This window comes from Microtus oregoni, unplaced genomic scaffold (genome assembly GCF_018167655.1).
Source record: "Microtus oregoni isolate MIOR12 unplaced genomic scaffold, Mior012 000003F_ref0000135, whole genome shotgun sequence".
Classification (NCBI taxonomy): Eukaryota; Metazoa; Chordata; class Mammalia; order Rodentia; family Cricetidae; genus Microtus; species Microtus oregoni.
Genome location: NW_024543062.1, coordinates 55,390,912 through 55,411,456, shown reverse-complemented (window position 1 = coordinate 55,411,456; position 20,545 = coordinate 55,390,912). Strand labels below are relative to the sequence as shown.

Sequence of the window (20,545 nt, the reverse complement as noted above, 5' to 3'; positions counted from 1 at the left end):
GTATGCTTTTTCATTTTTCTTTTCTAGAATGTTTTATTCTGTTACAAACGTAGTAGATGGTGGAGACTTTAATGAATGTTTTCATTAAGTGGCGTTAAAATGTTAAGACCAAGTCTATCATATTTTAGTACTGATGGAGTCAGAAACTATGTATGTATGGACCATTCATTTGTACTACACAGTAAAATATTCTAGCATTAAATTTTCACCTGTCAAAATTACTTAATTATATTTAATGAAATTGTTTTTATTCTAATCTGTTGGCTGATATACTATACACTATCTTTTTTTTTTAACTTTACCTAAAACGAAAAAATAATTACCTTTTTTTCTTTATTTGCTTTTAAGGAACGCTATAGTTATGTCTGCCCAGATTTAGTAAAAGAATTTAATAAGTATGACACTGATGGGTCAAAGTGGATCAAACAGTACACCGGAGTCAACGCAATCTCAAAGAAAGAGTTCTCCATTGACGTTGGCTACGAGAGATTTCTGGGACCGGAGATCTTTTTCCACCCAGAGGTAATGCTTGGTAGTATGTGGTTTTGTTTGTTTTTAAATGGAATTACTTTGAAATATGTAGCAGAAAGTCAGAAGAAATTCAGAGGGAGTCAATCTCAGAAACTTTATGTCCTAAAGCACCATAGAATGATTTCTGTCATATCCCACCCCTGAGAAGCAGCTCATATTAAAGCAGCCTTATCTGTTATTCTACCTCTTCGATCTTTATGGCTCATGGAGAGGGGTTTCATGGAAGAACAGGGCAGAGGATCACCTTTCCAGTTTGTAACAGCTTAAACCTTGGGAAATCCAGAAGCCTGTACCTAGTGTAATATGACTATGTGTAGTCTTCAGTTACTGTCATAGCTATTAGAATAGTCTCTGATCTGTGGAATCTAAGGAACATAAAAACTGTCTTAAAATAATAAATAGGTGCTTTTGATAGTCTTAAAATGATAGTAAATCCTCTAGATAACTTGGGATTAGGAATTTAACTCTAGTAGTAGAATTTTAATATTCAGTACCTGCTGTGCTTATCCAGCATCAACAAGTTATTTTTAATAATTGCTTTATTTTCACTTATTGGCCCTAACTTTCATGGTCTCAGAGTAAGCATTGGATATTTAGTCTTATTCTTCTTGAATATAGAGAGTAAGAAAGGTAGTTAAATAAAAGTAGTTTTCTTAACAGATGGGCATATGTGTTGAGGGTATAGAAGCAGAGAGCATAAGTCAGCTTGGGAGAACTGGGGAAACTTCTCAGAGGGCTGAAAAATGACATCAGCCCAACGGTCGGGTGGGTATTAATCTTTTATCATAGTCTGGAAATCTAACATGGAAATGACATATTTGTGTCATTTATAAAAAAAGGTTGTTTTGGGTCAGAACAATGATGTGGACCAAGTTGGAATCATGTGAGTTTGCTATAGTGTTTCAGGTAAATAAATATCTGTGTCATGGACGACTCTTGTGTGGAGGGGGAAGGGAAATGGAAGTCTTAGGATTTAGTGATTCTGCTTAGATATGAGAGGGATAAGAATATGAAGAATTGATAACTTGAGAGTAACTTAGGTCTTTCAAGTGAAGTGTGGAGTTGCAGTCAGAGTTGTGAGGTCAAAGCCGATGAGTGAATCTCTATGTACCCTTCTTTTTAGCTGTGCATGGGCTGCAATTCTGCTAAGCCAAGAGAATCTTGAGTTTGAGACCTTCCTGGGCGCCCCAGTGAGACTTCTTGCTCCTGTCCCCCTAAAAACAAAGCAAACCAAACAACAGAACACCTGAGTTCTAGGGATTTGCAGCCTTGGTATCCCCTCTAGTTCATTTTTGTATTGACTTTGAGTTGTGGACGATAACTGCTGCTTCTCTCCTCCCCTTGTCCCTGTTTCCTTTGTACCCTGATATTTTCTACACTTGAGTCAAGTCTCAGCGCAGTCTTTGTGCTCCTGCCGTGCACCTGCCCTGTGGCCATCTCTTATCCTGTGCCCTGTTTACTGTGTGGTCATTAACAACTCATTTGCTCTGTTTAAAAGTCATTATCAGGAAATTGTCTCTGAACTCTCTGCTAGCTTAACAAGTCTCTTCTCAGGATATTCAAATGCATAATTTATTTGTGAATTTGTATTTTTTGATTATGGACTGACCCAATATACACCTTCTAGACTTTCTATAGAGTCCCATATTCTCTTTCCAGTCTGGAGGCTTCCATTGCCTTTTCCCTTCTCTCTTGTGTTGGGTACTTTCCTTGTGTCCTGTGTCGTCTGCATTCATATTGTTCATTTTTTTCAGGGAAAGATCATTTATTCCTAGATTTCCTGATAAAGCAGAGGAGATGAAAACTTATTTTCACAGGAAGGCTCCTGTGTGGAGGGTAAAGGTTTTCAGTAACAGAGAAAGGGAGGAGCGAAGGGAGTGGGATTAGCAGTCTGTGAGGCATATTTAGGGACCTTTACACCATGCTGTGTGCTTCCATTACTTTTAGATAGGACAAAAATAGCTCCAGAAGCTGTTTTCTGAGGAATACTCTGTTTTTAAGAATAAATTAAGCAGAAGTCTTGATGAAGAGAAAGCTTTTGATAGACTCCTATGGAGAAGAACGGCCTCTTTCGATCCCAGTTTCTAAGCTCCCGGCTGTAGAAACAGTCCATTATTGTCAAACAACTTCATTCTTGTTTGATGTCATTGGTGACTTAAATGTTGGGGAAGGGTCTGTGCGGCCTTGTCTTTGTGTTGTTTCTATTTTTATTTTAAAGATTGTCTTTACCAGTGGTTTTAGTTTGGGCAGAGAACGTTAGACAAATGTGTTTTGTTTGTTCACTATTAATTTCCCAGAATGGAGCTTGCTGTGTGAGTGTTGTAGAAAGTGCATCACTTCCCAAGTGAATTTTGAGGATCCTTAATAGATACTTCCTGTGTTCTTGTTTCCCTGTCGTTTGAAGTATTCATTCATTTTTTAAAAAAATAAAATTTGGACTAGATGAATGATTGAGTATTTAACCTCTCCAAGATTTTAGCACTAAGACATAAAATATCCAAGAAAATTTAGTTTTTATTCTTATTAAAAAATTTTATACAATATATTTTGGTCATAATTATTTTTCCTTCCTAAACTCTTCCCAGATCCTCTCTCAAGCTCTCTACCCACCCAACTTTATGCTGGTGTGAGCAAAAAAAGTTGCTGCCCAGTGGCACTCTGTGGGAGAAAACTGATTTTCCTAGCAGGTGTCAGTTGCAAATAGTTTCTTACAAAGGGATGAGAAATTGTGTCCACTCACCCTTCTCACTGCTGCAGTTTTGTCTAGCTTGTGAGAGTCTCTGGGTGTATGTAGCACTCCTGTTGTGTCTGGAGGACACTGTTTCCCTGGGGTTAGTCACCACCTCTGGCTCCTACCATCTTTCAGCCTCTTCCTTCTCCTGTAGATCTCTGACCCTTTGGGAGGTGTTTAATACAGATATCCTTTTGAAAGTTTAATTTTAAATGGCTAAGTTCAGCACAAATATCAGAAAGAAGTGGTTTCTTTTATAAGGAAAATACTTGGGACTTTGAATTTTTTTAAGAAAAAGTTATATGCCATTTTATGTTTTAAATTTATTATTTCTAAGTATAAGAAATATATGTGGTGTTGTATTTATTTGGGGTATTCAATCTACCTAACTAATAATAGCCCCTTAGAACATTCTCAACAGCTGTGTGCTGCTGAGACCTGACCAGGGAATAGTTAGAGCTGGGACTGTTTCTAAAACAAAGCTGAAGGAAGGACTGAGTATTAGTTTTGGGGAGCAACTGTTGAGTTTATTAGAGTATTGAGGAACTTGTAGTAAATTATTCACTTGTTTAATAATGGTTTGTCTTTATAAAATATTCACAGCTTACTACTTTATTGAATATTATTCTAACTTTATTTTTCTTACTTTATTATTTATGCATGTGGGTGTTTTACTAGCCTGTATGTCTATGTACCATTTCCTCGCTTGGTGCCCACTGAGAATAGAAGAGGGCATTGAATCATCTAGAACTGGAGTCCTGGATGGTTGTGAGCCACCATGTATGTGGGTGCTTGGAATTGAAACCAGGTTTTCTGGAAGAACAGTCTGTGCTCTTAATTGCTACGCTATCTCCTCAGCTTCAGATAATTAATTTTTAAAACTATGTTTATGAATGTATGTTGGTACACTTGCATGCAGGTGCTTACCAAGCCCAGAAGGTTGGATCTTCCTGGAGCTAATTACAGGCAGTTGTGAGCTACCCAGTACAGGTGCTGGAAACTGAACTCAGGTCCTCTGCAAGAGCAGCACACACCCTTAACCACTGGACCACTATTCTGATTTTCATTTGGGGTTCTGTAGTGCAATAACCCCTGAAGTTCTCCAATAGATAATCCCAAGTTAAACTTCATTCCTTTCTTTCTGTATTAGAATTTCTGTGGTGTACACAGAATATAGGAACTTTTAAAGGTTTTGTAAAGTTTTGCTTATTAAAAACTTAAAAACCTTATGTGGTAGTGCACACCTGTAAACACAACACTCAGTAGGTTAAGGTAGAAAGAAGCATAACGTAAACTCTAGGCCACCCTAGGCTTCATAGCAAGAACCTGGGTTGGTAAAGTCAGCAGGGAGGGATATCTACTTTGAGAAGGATGCAGAGACAGCTGCAGACTGAATAGCCATGCTCTGGCCTTTTGCTCACAGTGTGACAGATAAGATGAGCAAGATTATGGGAAAGGTTAACAATGTATGCATAGGGGGCTGTCTGTGTGGCTGTTTAGGTAAATATTGAAGAGGACAAAGGACAATGAAGGCACTTTACTAGTTCTGCCTTAACAGTGGAAGGATTCTGAAGAAATCAATGCAATAAAAAAAGATTTTTCTGTCAAACTGTTGATATTCTCTGCCTAGATTTGGGAAAAATTAAGGATTTTTGTTTGTTTGCTTGCTTTTTTTTTTTTTTTAATCTAAAATCAGTGCCAGGTTCTAAGGCTAAAGTATTACCATGGGCTCATTTAAAGCTCAGTGCTTTGAGAACTGTAGGCTCTTCAGAGCACTTGCGGTCTACAGCCAACAAAGATTGTCTGCAATCACAAATGTCATCAGGGACAGTAAGATTTCGCATTCTGTTTTGGTTTGTTTCAGTTAGTCAGCCTCGGCCTGTATATGAGCTTATCTTTCAATGGCATCAAGAGCCAGCTGAGTTGAGCTTTGTTTTCCATTTTCCCATAGTGCAGTATGTGTGTGTGGGGGGGGGGTGGGGGGATCTACTTTCCAGGTAAAATGTGGCATGTGTGTTTGCTTTTGAGCATCACAAATTAAAAGTGGCTTTATTTTGGCTATGGTGTATCCTATGATTACATCACTGACTCTTTGTTCTTCATCTCTTGATAAAGTTCTTGAGAACATTATAAAGTACCGAAGACTAAACTAGTGTTCCTAAAGGAAAAAAAGGTTAGGTTTCTATCAGCCCCTCGTCATGTTTCATCATCCTCTCTGTTCATACCCCTGGTCTATGTGTGCTTCTTGAACATCCACACCACTGTCCATGTCTGAAGGATGCTGCGTAACTGGGACTTTGCAAGACACACACCCCAGTCTTTCTAGACACATGTGGACTACATTCCAGCACTGTGCCTTCTAAGCAGCAAGATTACCAGTCATAGTAGAAACAAACAAACAAAAAAGTCACTCAGTGACTGTGAAAATGACACCTGTTAACACTGTGACAGTTAAACAAGACAAAGTATTAACCTGTTCAGCTTCAACCAGGAATATGCATACTTGAAAGGGTGTAGAAAATAAGTGTCACCTGTTGACATGAGTATTGCAAGTCACTGTTCACACAGGCAAGTTTGCAGATGCAGAATCTGGTGATAGGACACGTGGCATCTATTTCACTCTTACTGGTGGACTGTTGGGGGTTGTTTTCACCTTTGTATATAGACATCTTTATTTTATGTGTGTGTGCCAAAAGACGTGTGGATGTTAGAAGAAGGCATCGTATCCCCTGGAACTGGAATTAAAGGGGAGTTGGGAGTTAAACATGGGTTCTGAGAACAGATCCCAGGTCCTCTGGAAGAGCAATAAGTGTTGAGCTATCTTTCTAGCACAGTATTTCAATGTGGTGAATCTGGTTTACACAAAGTACACAGATCAGACTCTCCTTTGGGGACTTTTGCAGGAGCCACCAGTATGTGCTTTTGAGTCTGTGTTAGCTATTACCTGATTGTTTTCTAGGTGGTAATTTTGGTGTGTATGTATTCTCTTAGCAGGGTATAAACAGTCTTACTATGATGCCTACTGTCTCAGAGGAGAGGCAGGCTTTACATGCTCTTTCCTCTCTATCGTGTATACGTTACTTTACTTGAATTTCGCTTGATTTCTGTCCTTGGTAGCTTTAGTCTGTTGAAGATCAGGGTTCTTTTACTCTTGAGGTGGGTACTTCAACCTTTTGTTACTGTAATATTTAAATCAATAACAATCCCATAGTTCATGTATATTATTTATCTTTCAGTTTGCTAATCCGGATTTTACTCAGCCTATCTCAGAAGTTGTAGATGAAGTCATTCAGAACTGCCCCATTGATGTCAGGCGTCCTCTCTACAAGGTCAGTGTTTATAGCAAAAACTGGAATTTTAAGTTTTCTTTTCATATTTAATTGCATATTTAAAAACCTTTATTTTTGTTCGTTGTTGAATATTAGAGAATCATGTCTTAGAAAGGACACAATTGAATTCCTTGTCTATTTGTCTTTAGATTATCTTTTAAAGTAAAGGTCGTAACTACTTGTTTTGTTTTTTCTACCAACACAGAACATTGTCCTCTCTGGTGGTTCAACCATGTTCAGGGACTTTGGACGTCGTTTGCAAAGAGATTTGAAAAGAACTGTAGATGCCAGGCTGAAGTTAAGCGAGGAGCTAAGCGGTGGTAGATTGAAGGTTGGTTTTCTCAACTCTTGGCTGAGAATGTCGAAGGCCCCTTGGTTATGCAGTCAGAAGAATGTCTGCCAGCTTCTTCTCACTTGGGGTTGTTAAGACAAGCTTTGCAGGGGTTCTACTGGAGCATTATGTCTGTCCGTAGACTCATGGCTTGCAGTCTGACATTTGGTACTGTGGTCTTTTTTGAGCTCTGTGGAGTAATGGCATGACTTCACATCATAGGCAGACTGCTGCTTATGTAATAGGTTTTTGTTTATTTTCCTCCTCAATCAGCCAGTTCCCCTGACACATACGTACCTCTCCCCACACGTACAGAAAACTGACTTGTGTTTCACAGGCATAGATTTAAAATCTGTGTGGTAGACCTGGTGAGATGACCTGGCCAGTACACATGCTGTTGCTCAAGCACGGTAACTTGAGTTTGATTCCTGGAGCCAATGGGAAGGTGAAAGGAGAGAACCAATTCCCCAGTGTTGTTCTCTGACCTCTGCCAGTGCACCATGGCACACACATAAGTAATAACTTTTAAGGAAAAAGTTTAAGTTTTGGGTTTTGGGAATTTATCCATTGACTACACATAGTGTGGCTGTTTGCCTGAGAGAGATTTTACCAGTTGATTCAAGAATGACCTGTCTAGCCAAAGAAAAATCTAATAAAATTAAAAACAAGAAAAAACAAACTATGGTATATTATCCAGTCAATGAACATACATTTCCCCCCTTCTTTTTGAAATGATTTTGACATTTATCTATTTGGTGTGTGTGTGTGTGTGTGTGTGTGTGTGTGTGTGTGTGTGTATACACACCTGTGTATGTATGCATTCATACATATTGAGATAAGTGGATAGCTTACATGAGTTGGTTTTATCCTTTTATCTTGTGGGTCCTGGCAGCAAACTTTGATTGACAACAAATGCCTTTTACCACTGAGCCGTCTTGATGGCTCGACACACTCCAGTTCAGGTTCCCTAAGGATTCAGTGGTCTCTCGGTGTTTTCTGGCCTTAATGTACCTGAAGAACACAGGCTGTTTATTTTCTTCCCTTTGTCTCAATTTGGGTTTGGTTGGTGTTCGCCCAGTGGATGGGTGTAGTTTGTGCTTTGGCAGTGACATCACAGAAGTAATATCAGGTCAGTTTTATTGCATGGTGTGCACTGTCCGCCTACTAACTTTTAATACTTGGCCTGAGTGATTCCTGCCTAGTTTCTCTGTGTGGCTGTTAGCTTTTTATCTACATGTATAGACCTTAGAGGCGGCCTCTCAGACTGACCTGCATCCTACTGTTCAAGAAACTTTCAGCCAACAATCTTAGCTCCATTGTTTTTTTCCTAAAATAGCTGTGGGTGAGGTAGTTGCCCAAAGTATATAGTTAGTGTAATTTATTTCTCTTTGCCCAGGTTTTGCCCTGTGCATGTATTCTTTTATGTATTTGATTGTATACTTAGTATTTAATTATACATGTTTATGGGGTACAGTGTGATAATTTGATAAATGTATAGAAGCTGTAAGATCAAAGCAAAGTATTTGCTCAACTATGTTTATAGCAGCTTTATTCATAATAGACAGAAACTGGAAACATCTTATATGTCCCTCAACCAAAGAATGGATAAAGAAAACATGGTACATTTATACACTGTAGTATTACTCAGGTGTTTTAAAAAACACTAAAATAGCATTTCTGTTTGTTTTAAATAATTGTCATTTTTGTCTGGATCCTCTCAACTTCTTTCTTGTAGAGCTGTATAAAGTAGAGTAGCTTCTGTGAATAACTGTACTGTGATATGTATACTGTAAAGTGTGGTCCTGTTCATCTTGCTCCTTCCTCAGTGTTCTACTTCCACTCTGTAGATAATCTCAGTGAATTCATATCACTTGGGTGTTATTTTTGTGTTTGCATATTTAAGCATAAATGATAAATTATTGCTTAATTTACTGTTGAAATGATGTTACTGTGTTACTTTTTAGCCCAAGCCCATTGATGTACAAGTTATTACACATCACATGCAACGGTATGCAGTCTGGTTTGGAGGGTCAATGCTGGCTTCCACGGTACGTAAATTTACTTATAAATTTTCATGGTTTAGATAGAAGAATAAGAAACTTAAAAAATTTTGTATCTATGCACATAATATTTTATGATTAGTAGTCATTTAATTTTAATATTCTTTTTATCTTTTGCCTATTAGACATTATTTACTTCAGAGTGAGCTTATTATACTGCATTTTAATGTTTACTATAGGAAAAATTCTTTTAAATGTGTACAAATATACTCACCAGAATGTTGTTGGTATTTCTGTTAGACATCTAAAAATGTCAAGGTAAATGTTAACTTTCAGTGCATAGGAAAGGTAATGCTTGTAACTGAATAAAGAGAATTATTCTAGAATCCCCTCTCCAGACCAGTACTCCTTTAAAGCTACCTTAGATTATGTTCTAACATTCTTAGTCTAGTAAATATTGGTGCTGTTGTGTTAGCTCATGGACTATTAAAATGAAAGTGTTTTTATATAAATTACTAGTTTTATAACATTGGACATAAAACCATTTAAAATAAATAAAAATTGTTTTCTTAGTTTTAGTTATCTTCAGTTGTGGTATATTACCCCAGTGCATATGTACCTAGCCCTTTAGAAGGTAGTGTTGCAGCAAGTGGAAAAGGGGAGACAGACATGCTTGTAGTGTGACTTGGTTCCATGCTGTGCTTTAGATTCTGGGCACCAAGTGGGAAAGCCCCTGCAGAACAGACTGCACATCAGAACCCAGCAGAGATAGCTTTTGGGTTGGACTGTGGGATGTGAATTAATGGCCCTGCATTTCTGACATATTTCTGTATTATAGATTTTAATCATGATTTCTGGAATTATAAGCTTTGTCCAAACACTGTGACTAGACTGATAGATGTTGTGCATTGAACACCCGTTGTGAAGCATCTTTTACAGACCATTGGAAGATAGGAGAATTTGGCCTCTAAAAATGCCATTTGTTTTGTTTCGTTTTGTTTTCAGCCCGAGTTCTACCAAGTATGCCACACCAAAAAGGATTATGAAGAAATTGGACCTAGCATTTGTCGTCACAATCCAGTGTTTGGAGTTATGTCCTAAAGTTGACTTGTTTATTGGGGTTAGGGAGAAGGAAACGAGATGATCTTTCTGGTGACCAGTTTTTGTCTGAATGGATGGTTCTGAGGTTTTTAACCAAACATGATCATACAGGAATATTTAATGAGTGTGTCAACATGGGGATGTAGAAGAGAGCCGAGACGATTGTTTTCCTTTAGGTTGAATATTTGAATCTTATGTGTATCAAAAAAGAAATGGGTTTTAGTTCTTTCTGTGCCCTGATATTTTGTATATTATTGACTTACCCAATGTGCTGGGCTCTGGGTGTGTAGAGAGCTCTGTAATGCCTGATTGGGCACTGCCAAGTGGGCAGTGCAGGAGCTTGTTTATATTTCATACTTTTTTATACTTTGAGGAAAAAAAGCCTAAGAAAAACTATGGTATTAGAGGGAAAAAATGTGATCAAGAAAAAGATGAATTCAACAAGCAGCCTCATGGGACTTGGCCGCACACTCTGGGTTCCAGTTACCTCGAGCTGCTCCGCCCTCCCTAGCCCACCAATGGTTCTCTCTGCAAGCGCTTTGGGTCTAAGAAGCTAGTCTTCTGGGTTAGCCCATGTCTGCCCTGCTTTCCGGTTGCTCACATTCTGTTTCTTGCTTTAAAAGAAAAGACAAGACTGTTGGACCAGTATTGCAATTATGTAGTCATTTCTTATTAAAACAATAATGTGATTACCAAATTTGGCATATTTAAGGCCTAATGCCATTCTAATAAAGGCAAAAATTTCTTTTTACTACTTGTTTCAGGCTCTTTGATCTCTTTATAAGTTAACTAATATGTCTATTTTCTTCAAATTCTGCAGTAGCTCTTTAAAAAGCACAGCGGTTGGATAGCAAGCTGACTTTTTTATGTGCTCTGTACAAATAATTGTGAACTTTTAATATGTTGAGTGCTTTCATTTTGATAACTGGATCTCCATTTGATATTTTCATTTGTATAACTCATTTGCAGTCTGAATTTTTTTTAGTGCCAGTCCCTGACATATCATGAAAAGTTTGTTTTCTTTGCATTTTAAAATATCTGGATCATGAAGAAAAGTGATGACAATAAATTAAAATTGAATTACCCTTTCTGATGTTTTTTCTTTATGCAGTGTAGTTCAACTGATTGTTTATATGTTCCATAGGATTTCTGTTTCTGGAGAAACAGTGGGTAAAGTTTAAGTCTCTAGCATGCGTGTGGTAGGACATAAGATTTTACCAGTTATATAGACCAAATATATATCAGCAAATGGGATGGATATGCTTTATAATCTTGAAGCACTTAAAACAGCAGTGTCAGGAATAACACTATAATACACAAAACACATAGAATTAGGAATGTCTCTATGAAGAAGTTACAAACCCTTAAAGTGCTGTTGTGGTCTTTTGCAATAAAGCTATAGAGACAAACTCGGGAACTGAACATCAGTTTTCATGTGGAGTATATCGGGATATTTGGAATGTCATTATTTTTCTGAGAACGACAGACAGAGAAGTTGTATCAGTAATGAGTTTCATGAGCACTCACAAAAGGGTGAGAGTAAGCTGCTTCCTCAACCCTGCCCTCTGCTGGTTTCATTTGTCCATAGCAATTACTAGCTCGTCTTCCTGGCCCAATAATGTGTGTTGACTTAAAGACTTAGCTGCAAGACTGGAGGGGCGCCTCAGTGCTTAGGAGCACTTGTGCCCTTACAGAAGATGCTGCTCCTGGTGGACAACTGCTTGTAACTCCAGTTCAGGGGACCTGGTGCCCTCTTGGGTTTTGTGGGCAACATGTACATATACACACTCACATGTATAAAATAAATGAAACCTAAAAATTAATATATTGTCTTGGAGAGGCATAGTCTAAAAAGGCATGTTTTAAAAATCATTCCTTTAACTTTTTGTGGGAAAACTTGCCAGAAACTTTAGGCCTACACTTGTTGTTGGGCACAGGAAGACCTGGGATGTACTGTGTTTTTCCTGATGAGCAAATTGGTCTGTGCCTGGAGGAGGAAGCTCTCCCACATGGGTCCCTGCACCTGTCTGCATGCAGGAATGCCAGGACGCTTTAGTGTTCTCTGATCACTTTCCACCTGTTCCTTTTGAACAGGGTCTCTCCCTGAACCTAGGGCCGTGTTTCCCCTTTTATAGCTAGGCTGGAAGCCAACAAGCTCCATTGACTCTGTTGACTCCACCCTTCTTTTGGTGGGTTACACAAATGCCACTGTGGTTTCACTCACGACCATGTCACCAGCCCCCCAGAGACGTATTGTGATTCCCTACTATGGTTCAAGCTTTGTGCATGAATACTGGGAAGCTTTCTGTCCTGAGTTTAGAGGCTGGAGTAGAACAGCCATGTTCATATGTTGCTTTCTCTGATCTATTTTTTTTTTACCTATTTTAAAAAAGGAAGTGGTGTATATCTGTTTTAGACTAGGTCACATATTTGGTACTTTATGTATCTACTTAAATTTTGTCTTAACATTCATCTTTTTCAAGATAGTTGAAAACAGATCAGCCCTTGTCTTCATTTCGTTTCCTGCTGCACCCATGGAATAAAATACCCTGGCAGAAACAGTGGAAGGAAGGAAGGAAGGAAGGAAGGAAGGAAGGAAGGAAGGAAGGAGTACGTAGCTCACAGTTCCATGGCACAGTTTCAGGGATGTCAAGGAGGCAGAAACCTGAAGAAGGTGGTCACATCCTGTCCACAGGAGAGATGAATGCACGCGAGCCAGCTCTCCAGAAGCTGTGTCACACATGATTCTGAATTGTATCATGTTGAACGCTGAACCACCAAAGCCCTTTTGTTTACATTTGGTCTGAGCATCATTCTTTTTGTGCTTCTCATAAAATTGAAACTGACATTCCTCAGGGCACTGGAAGCATGACTAAATGGATTTAAATGATTTTTTTTTTTTTTAAAAAGACAGTTTTCTTTGTGTAATAGCTCAAGCTGTCCTGAAACTCACTTTGTAGATCAGGCTGGCAGAGATCTACCTGCCCTGGCCTCTAAGGTGCTGGGAAAAGGTGTGTGCCACCGCCACCTGCTTTAAATACTTTTTTTTCTTAATTGAAGAGGAAATTACTTCTTAAGAAGCCCTGTTGATTTCTCATTCAGCCATTACGATTTTAATCTTTGTGTGTGTGTATATATATAATGCATACATATATGCAAATTTGTGCAAGGGTGTGTGTGTGTTGGTGCATGTGTGGAGGTCACAGAACAACCTCAGCTGCTAGTCCTCACCTTTTACCTCTATTGAGGCTGTGTTGTATGATTTCCCACTCCAGTCTAGCTAAGAGTTTCCAAGGGCTCTGTTCATTACCCATCTTCAAAGAATGCTGGAGTACTGACACATTACTACCACATCTGGCTTTGAATGAGTTTCCAGGATTTGAGCTTGTCCTGGGGTTTGATAGCAAGCCATCTTACGCACTGGGCTGTCTCCCTAGCTTGGATTCTGATAGTTACATTGAGGCAGCTATGTGTCTTTAATGTATTTCACAATGTGTGTCAGGAGGTAGGAGTGGCAGCCTGTAGCTTCTGGGCCTAATCCTCCCATCTGCCAGCTGTTGAGCCAGCCACTATGCAACCTGTGCTGCCAACCAAAAGCAAGTGATATCCCAGCTATCCGAATAATAGCACTTACCTAAAGGGTATATTTTCAGTCGTAATTTCAGAGAACACAAATGTTCCTTAGGCTGTTATATACAGTGAGATTTATTGGTAATCACCTTGGAATTTTATACACACACACTTATCATTTATTTCTACTTATTTTTGTGTGTGTATGTCCCATGAAAGGCAGAAGAGGGTGTTAGAGCCCCTGTGGCTGGGGTTAAAGTTGGTTATTAAGTCGTATGTTGTGCTGGAAACCAAATGGGTCCTCTGGAAGAGTTGTGCGTGTGTGTTTTCTATTTAGAACCATCGAGGTGGCTCAGCTGGCAGAGCTCTTGTCAAGCCTAGTGACCTAAACTCAAGTCCTGGTTAGAAGAAGAGCTCCTGGAAGTGGTCCTCTGGCCTCACGTGCATTGTGGCTTACAATGCTCAAACATACATTTGTCATTTTTGAAAGAATGTTTTCCTCTAGATTTTGATAACTTCTGTGTACTATGCTCACCAAGTCTGGGTAGGCCCAGAATCATGAAGTATACAGTCCAGGGCTGTGTCTGAGTGCTGTGAATAGCTGCCTTTTATGCTGTCTGTTCCGGTTTATACCCCCAGACCAACACAAACAGCCCCTTGCAGTATGTTAGCATTAGAGCATTTTGTTTGTTCTGAGACACAAAGGGCCTTTGCTTGAGGGGCACCGTGGGGTTGAGCACATTTCCTCCCAATGGTTTCTTTATGTTTTCTATAATGACTGTGATTGTTGAAGGCTGACATATTAGAGGCGAAATATTTGAATACACATTTAAGCAATAAAAACCATCGAGTAGGAAACAAAAGTTTGTCTTAAAGCAGTTAACATATGCTTAGGATAGGATAAAACAGGAAAAGCTGATCATCCCCAGCCACAAAAAGAAAATCAGGAAGATGCTAGTGTAAAGTGTTCTTTTCCATAAAAGGGACCTACGGAGAAAACCATGTGCGTAGCTGTTTTCTGGGAAGCATCAGCCTTGTTCGGGCCAGAGAAGGAAGGCTGGGTGGTTAAGTGCTTGTGTGAGGCCTGATCTCCAGAATCCACATTAACAATAGAGAACAGCATGTGAGGTGTGCCTCTGTCAGCTCAGCCCCCTGCATCTGACAGGAGCAGGGAAGCTCAGAGTTCATCCACTCTGGAGGAAGTTGCAAAGTTGGAGCTGCAAGAGAGCCTGTCCCAGAAGAAGGAGAGAACTGCACCCCAAAGATGTCCACACCACATGGTATGTGTATGCCTGTGTTAACAAGCACAAATGCACCACACACAATACATAAACTTTAAAAAAATTAAAATTCACCTTTGTATAAAGAATACCTTGACTGAGTAGACTCCTTGTGAAAGCCTGCTACCTGCTAATTGTGCTAGGGGTCCTGCCCTGCCCCTCTCTGGGATCTGGAGCACTGCGGCAGCTCTGCAGGCTTGAGTTTCCTGGGTGTGCTCTGCTTGCTTGGATTCCCTTGACGTATTGCTGCTGCTTCCTGGTAATTGCACTCAGTGTCTCGCCCACCCCCCAGAAAAGCTGAGTCATCTCCCCACACTCTTAGCTAAGCCTTTAGAACCACTTCAGGGAGTCATTTGTATTAATAACACTATTTTTTTAAGTATTTGATATTGCACATGTGAAATCAGAAATGATTTTTTCTATTTTGATAATTCTCAATTAAATGTCCTATTTATATAGCATTAAATGTATTTATATGTATATTTTAGCATAATACATACTTATAAGTATTTACTTATACATCTCTTTCCTATAACCTATTTTCTACCTTCAGTGGTTTTGTGTGTAGACACTTTTCTCCTGCAAAGGAGTATCTGTCACTTAATTTTCGCCTTAGGCTTGTACAGTGTTGGGCATAGAGCAGACAGAGCTTCAATAAATCTTTCGCACATTGGTCCCAAGTAGCATTTGTTTTAGTTATTTCCTTGGCACTTTCTCCAAGCTTGGAAGGTAACAGATGGTGTGTGGTACCATTTTTATCACAATCTCACCTCTGCCTGATAAAGCACACATTACCCTTAGGCACCGAGGCCCTGCGCAAGCCAACCTCTTTATAGCCCACTGTCTGCGGCCTCCTAAATGTCTATGGATAGGTGTGTTCATCACGATACATGCTAAGTGCTCGTGAGCCTCCATGGGTAGCATCCTCAGAGATGAACTTCAGGAGGTTGTAAACCATCAGTTTATACCCCAAGGAAACTCATCTACAGCTGAAAATGTGCAGAAGTAAATAAGCCACTCTTCATCCTAACTTGTTTTTCAAACTTTCTTGTGTTTACATTTGTTCATCTATTACTTTGGTCTTCATGCTGAAATAGGCCATCAATTATCAATTAACAGTGCCTCAGGGGCTGGTGCAGTAGGTACAGTGCATGCTATGCAAGCATAAAGAGTCAGGTTTGATCCTTAGCACACAGGCTGAAGCTGGGCACTACAGTGCATGCCTACAATCAGCCTGGAGAGGCAGAGACGGGATGATCCATACGTTTGCTGGATAGTGAGTGTAGCCAGGGAACTCTAGATTCCATGAAAGACCTTGTAAAAGAAATCAGGTGGTGATGGTGCCCACCTTTAATCCCGGTGCTTGGGAAGCAGAAGTGGGTAGATCAATGTGAGTTTCAGGCCACCCTGGTCTACAGAGTGATTTCTAGGTCAGCCAGGGCCACACAGTGAAACCCTGTCTCAAAAAACCAGGAAAAAAAAAATGTGCTGGCCAGATGGCTGAGCAGTAAAGGCCCTTGTCAAGCAAGCTTGATGACTTGAATTCATTCTTTAAATCACAGATGAAAGAAGATAATTGACTCTTGCACTCTGACCTCCATGTGTGCACCGTGGCACATACATGCCCTAATCCCAACAGGTTACCAGGCATTGTGGCAATTGCCTTTACCCACTGAGCCATCTGCTCAGCCCAGAAGAAATACTACACCATGCTTGGAGAGACAGGTGAAGAAAGACAGGCTCTGCAAATGAACCAGGAATTAGGCCTGGGGCTTGAAGCTGAGCCCCTTCATCAGCACTCTGGAGAGAAGGGCCAGAAACAACCACCCACTGCCACCTGGGTGAGGGACCGCACAGAATTAGTCACAGCACAGAGTTAGAAACCAAAACAGAAACAGCACAAATCCAGCAGCAATGGAAAGGCTGCCTAAGGGCAAAGGTGAACACAGGCAAGTAGGTCTTACACAACCCTCTAAAACCTGGGGCACAAGGAGATCCACACGCAAAATCCATTACACAAAAGATAGGGGCGGGGATTTTATCAGAAAGTGGGTCCCAGGGCAGATGAGATGGCTAAGCCTGCAAAGGTACTTGCCAGCAAGCCTGATGCCCGAGACTGGCAATCTAAATTCAGTCCCTGGGACCTGCAGGTGGAAAGGACATACTGATTCCTGCAAGTTGTCTCTGACCTCCACAGATGCAGCCTTCATCAAGTAAACAAACAAATAATAATAATAATTGCTAATAAATAATTAATTTATAGATTAAATTAAAATTAAATATAGATTAAATAGAACCAAATTAAAATTAAATATATGAATAATATATTTATAATGTCAATAGACATTATTGTAGAGTCCCACACCAAAACCTCTTTCAGCAGGAAGAACACAATACCTGTTTGAATTACTAAGACTGGCAGTCTACCATAATCTACAAAGATGTGTAAAAGACACCCAAGGGAGATGGGTAAAACACTAACCTAACTAGGAAGAAATACTGATGAGGTTGTGTCTTTTTAAAAGTTTTGTGCATGATGTATGTGTGCATGTGTGTCTCCTCCATTATTACTGCTTTTTTTTTTTTTTTTAAGACAGTGTCTCACTATGCAGACTTGAATGTGTTTGGGCCCCATGAGCTTATAGGGAGTGGCACTATTAGGAGGTGTGGCTTTGTTGGAGTAGGTATGTCTTTGTTGGAGGAAATGTGTCACTGTGGGAGTGGGTTTTGAGGTCTTGTATATGCTCAAGTCTTGTCCAATGTCTCAGTAAACTTCCTGTTGCCTTTGGATCAAGGTGTAGGATTCTGAGCTCCTTCTCCAGCACCGTGTCTGCCTGCATGCTGCCATACTCTGTCTGAGCTGCCTTGTCCCCACCATGATAATGGACTAAACCTCTGAAACTGTAAGCAACCACCTCAATTAAATCTCGACTAATCAAAGACCGCCTGAGTCCTAACCCTGGGCCCCCGGCAGAAGGAGAAAAATGACTCTTGCAAGTTGTCCTCCGAGCTCTGCTCACCCCTCAGGCACACATGCACACATGCACACAATAATGAAGAATACACTCAAAAGAGAATGAAGGAATTCCTAAAGCTACCTTGGATGACAATGTGAAGCTGTGCCTCTGTCCCTGCAACCCCAACTAGGAGGGGTCACTCTGTAACCCTGCCCCTGCTTTTGTGGCAACTGGCAGCAAGTCCTAGGTTAGGAAGCAAACTAAGCCATGTTAATAGGAAACCCTGGGAACAAGTTCTTTGATCAGATTAATCTGGGATTGAACAGGGCATTAACAATGAAGATTAGCATTGGCTGTGTTGCTTGGTAAGGCGAGACTGGGAAATGGCAGGCTTTGAATTCAGCGGCGTTCTTGTTTGCATTCGTTTTCAGGATTACATCATAAGCACAAAGGGGACTCCCAGCATTGGCTTCACAGTCAAGCATACTGCACTGGAATTAGGCTGTGTTTCTGGAGGTGCAACAGTTGAGAGGCAGTGGAACTCAAGTGTTTTCATCACCTCTACTCCCAGGTCCTGGTGGTGTTCGGGGGTGGGGAGAGGGTGGATTTGATAGAAACCAATCTCTCTCTTTCTCCCTCCTCCTCTCCCTTTAGGTGTGTCTCTTTTATCTTTTATTTATCCATTGACAAGAATAAATAGTTATTCGTGCCTACATACAACTTATTTTGAATACATACGCCCCAACGCCCCCCACCACCCTGCTATTCCTCCAGCACAGCTTCCCCTTCTTGCCTTCACATCCTCTCCATTTTGACTCATCACTGGCAACGCCCTGAATTCAGTTATGTTCTGCCTGGTGGATAATGACTGGTCTAGTTGGCTCAGTCTTTTACCAGTTACAGCTAGATGTATGTTTGACTACCTCCTGGAGAATACTGGCAGCTGTTCTGACTATTCTTAAGGTAACAGACCTAGATGTAGGTCATGTGGCATGTAGACATGGATGTGTGTGTCGACCTTTTAGGCAAAAAACACTGGTCTGAGACGCCTTACTCCTTCACAGCATGGTAGTGGTAGGTAGGTCCTTTTGTTTTGTCTTTTTTTTTTTTTTAATATGGGTCTCATGTAACTCAAGGTAGCCTGAAATCACTGTGTAGTGAGGTGGCCTTGAACTCTATCTTCATGTCTTTACCTCCTGGATGCCAGATTTCCAGGCACGTGTTATCATGCTTGGTTTGGGGTTCTGGGCATGGAATCCAGGGCTTCCAGGATGGTAGACAAGCACTCTGAACTCAGCCTAACATGGCAGGGTTTATTTATTTATTTATTTTACATGATTTTACAGACTTAATCATTGATGGTTTTAGGAGTAAACGTTGTTATTCTTTCTTGTCTTGTCTGCGGGGTTAGAGAGTGGAGACGTTACACACGGCGGTGCAGGGTTAGGAAGGAGACACGGACACGCGGCGGTCCCACGTGGGTGCACTTTAATGGGGGGGGTAACAACAAGTAAGGGACGGGTGTGCAGAGACGGAAGGAGAGAGGGGGAGAGAGAGAGAGAGCTCGTGGCAACCCCTGTTTTTAACGGGGAACACAAGGAGAAATGCACTGTGCCTTTGCAGCTTCCAGTCCAGGGGGATGCTGGGTGCTGTAGTCTCCAAAAGGAACAACAAACGTCACTTAGCACCTCCCACAATTCTGTAGGTCTTAAATATTAAAAAAAATTACTTTTATGTGTATGGTTGTTTTATGTTATAGATGTCTGTGCACCTTATGCATGTCTGGTGCCTGTGGAGGTCAGCAGAGGGCATAGGATTCCCTTGGTACTGGGTCCCCTGGAAATGGAATTATACATACTTGTGGGCTGCCATGTGGGTGCTAGGAACCAAAGAAGCTCCCCTAGAAGAGAGTCAGTGTTTTTACTGAGCCATCTCTCCAACCCTGGCCTTAAGAATCTTAGTTGCCTCCCCCCCCCCCCCGAGACAGGGTTTTTCTGTAGCTTTAGGCCTGTCCTATAGCTGCTTCTTTTACCAAAACAAAAGCTACTTGTGAGTATAATACATATCAGCATACAAAAGAATAAACAGAGTATTTAGGAGACTTTCTTAATTTAAAACTGTGTGTGTATCATGGCATATGTGTGGAGGTCAAAAGACAGCTTTCCAGGGTTGGTTCTCCCCTCCCATGCTGGGCCCAGGGACTTACCTCAGCTTCTCAGCTTTGTAGGGCCTGTAGCTCTTACCTATGTCACCAGCCTTAGAGGCCATTTTCTTCCCAGGAGCTTGCTGCTCCGGAGGGTACTAATTTTTCTAAATGTTCATAGGTATGTTTCTGCAAACCCACCAGCACCAGTGGAGCAGACTGGAGGTCACCCCGCCGGCCTCCAGCCTTCATTCTTCCTTCCCCCTCTGGACACCAATATGTGACTGCATCTGGCTGCAGTTGGACAGGCCCAATGCCGAGCTCTGGGAGGACTCACGTGCCAGGTCTCCAAGAACCGCATGCAGAATGACAGATGGTGGCAAATTAAACTGGCAATTGAAAAAACCAGAGGCTTTCCAGGGCCTGTGCTCCAGGAGTCTCTGGAGGGGCCCAGAGTGTGGGAGGATGGGGAGCTAGAAGGTAGCGCACATCAGCAAACACTTCCAGAACCACCTATGCAGAAGAAGGCGTTCCAGACCCTGAAGGTGGCATACTATGGAAGGTGACTTCTG

General features: G+C 40.8%; 1 protein-coding gene across 1 annotated transcript in view; it reads left to right on the top strand.

The window, feature by feature from the left end:
* Nucleotides 1–11,108, top strand: part of Actr3 (actin related protein 3) — a 41,377-nt gene extending 30,269 nt beyond the window's left edge. The window contains exons 8-12 of the mRNA XM_041648772.1: nt 349–522; nt 6,499–6,591; nt 6,797–6,922; nt 8,887–8,970; nt 9,928–11,108. Of these exons, the coding sequence (XP_041504706.1) occupies nt 349–522; nt 6,499–6,591; nt 6,797–6,922; nt 8,887–8,970; nt 9,928–10,023 (573 nt within the window). The 3' untranslated portion in view covers nt 10,024–11,108. The remainder of the gene's footprint in view (nt 1–348; nt 523–6,498; nt 6,592–6,796; nt 6,923–8,886; nt 8,971–9,927) is intronic.
* The last annotated feature ends 9,437 nt before the right edge of the window (nt 11,109–20,545 follow it).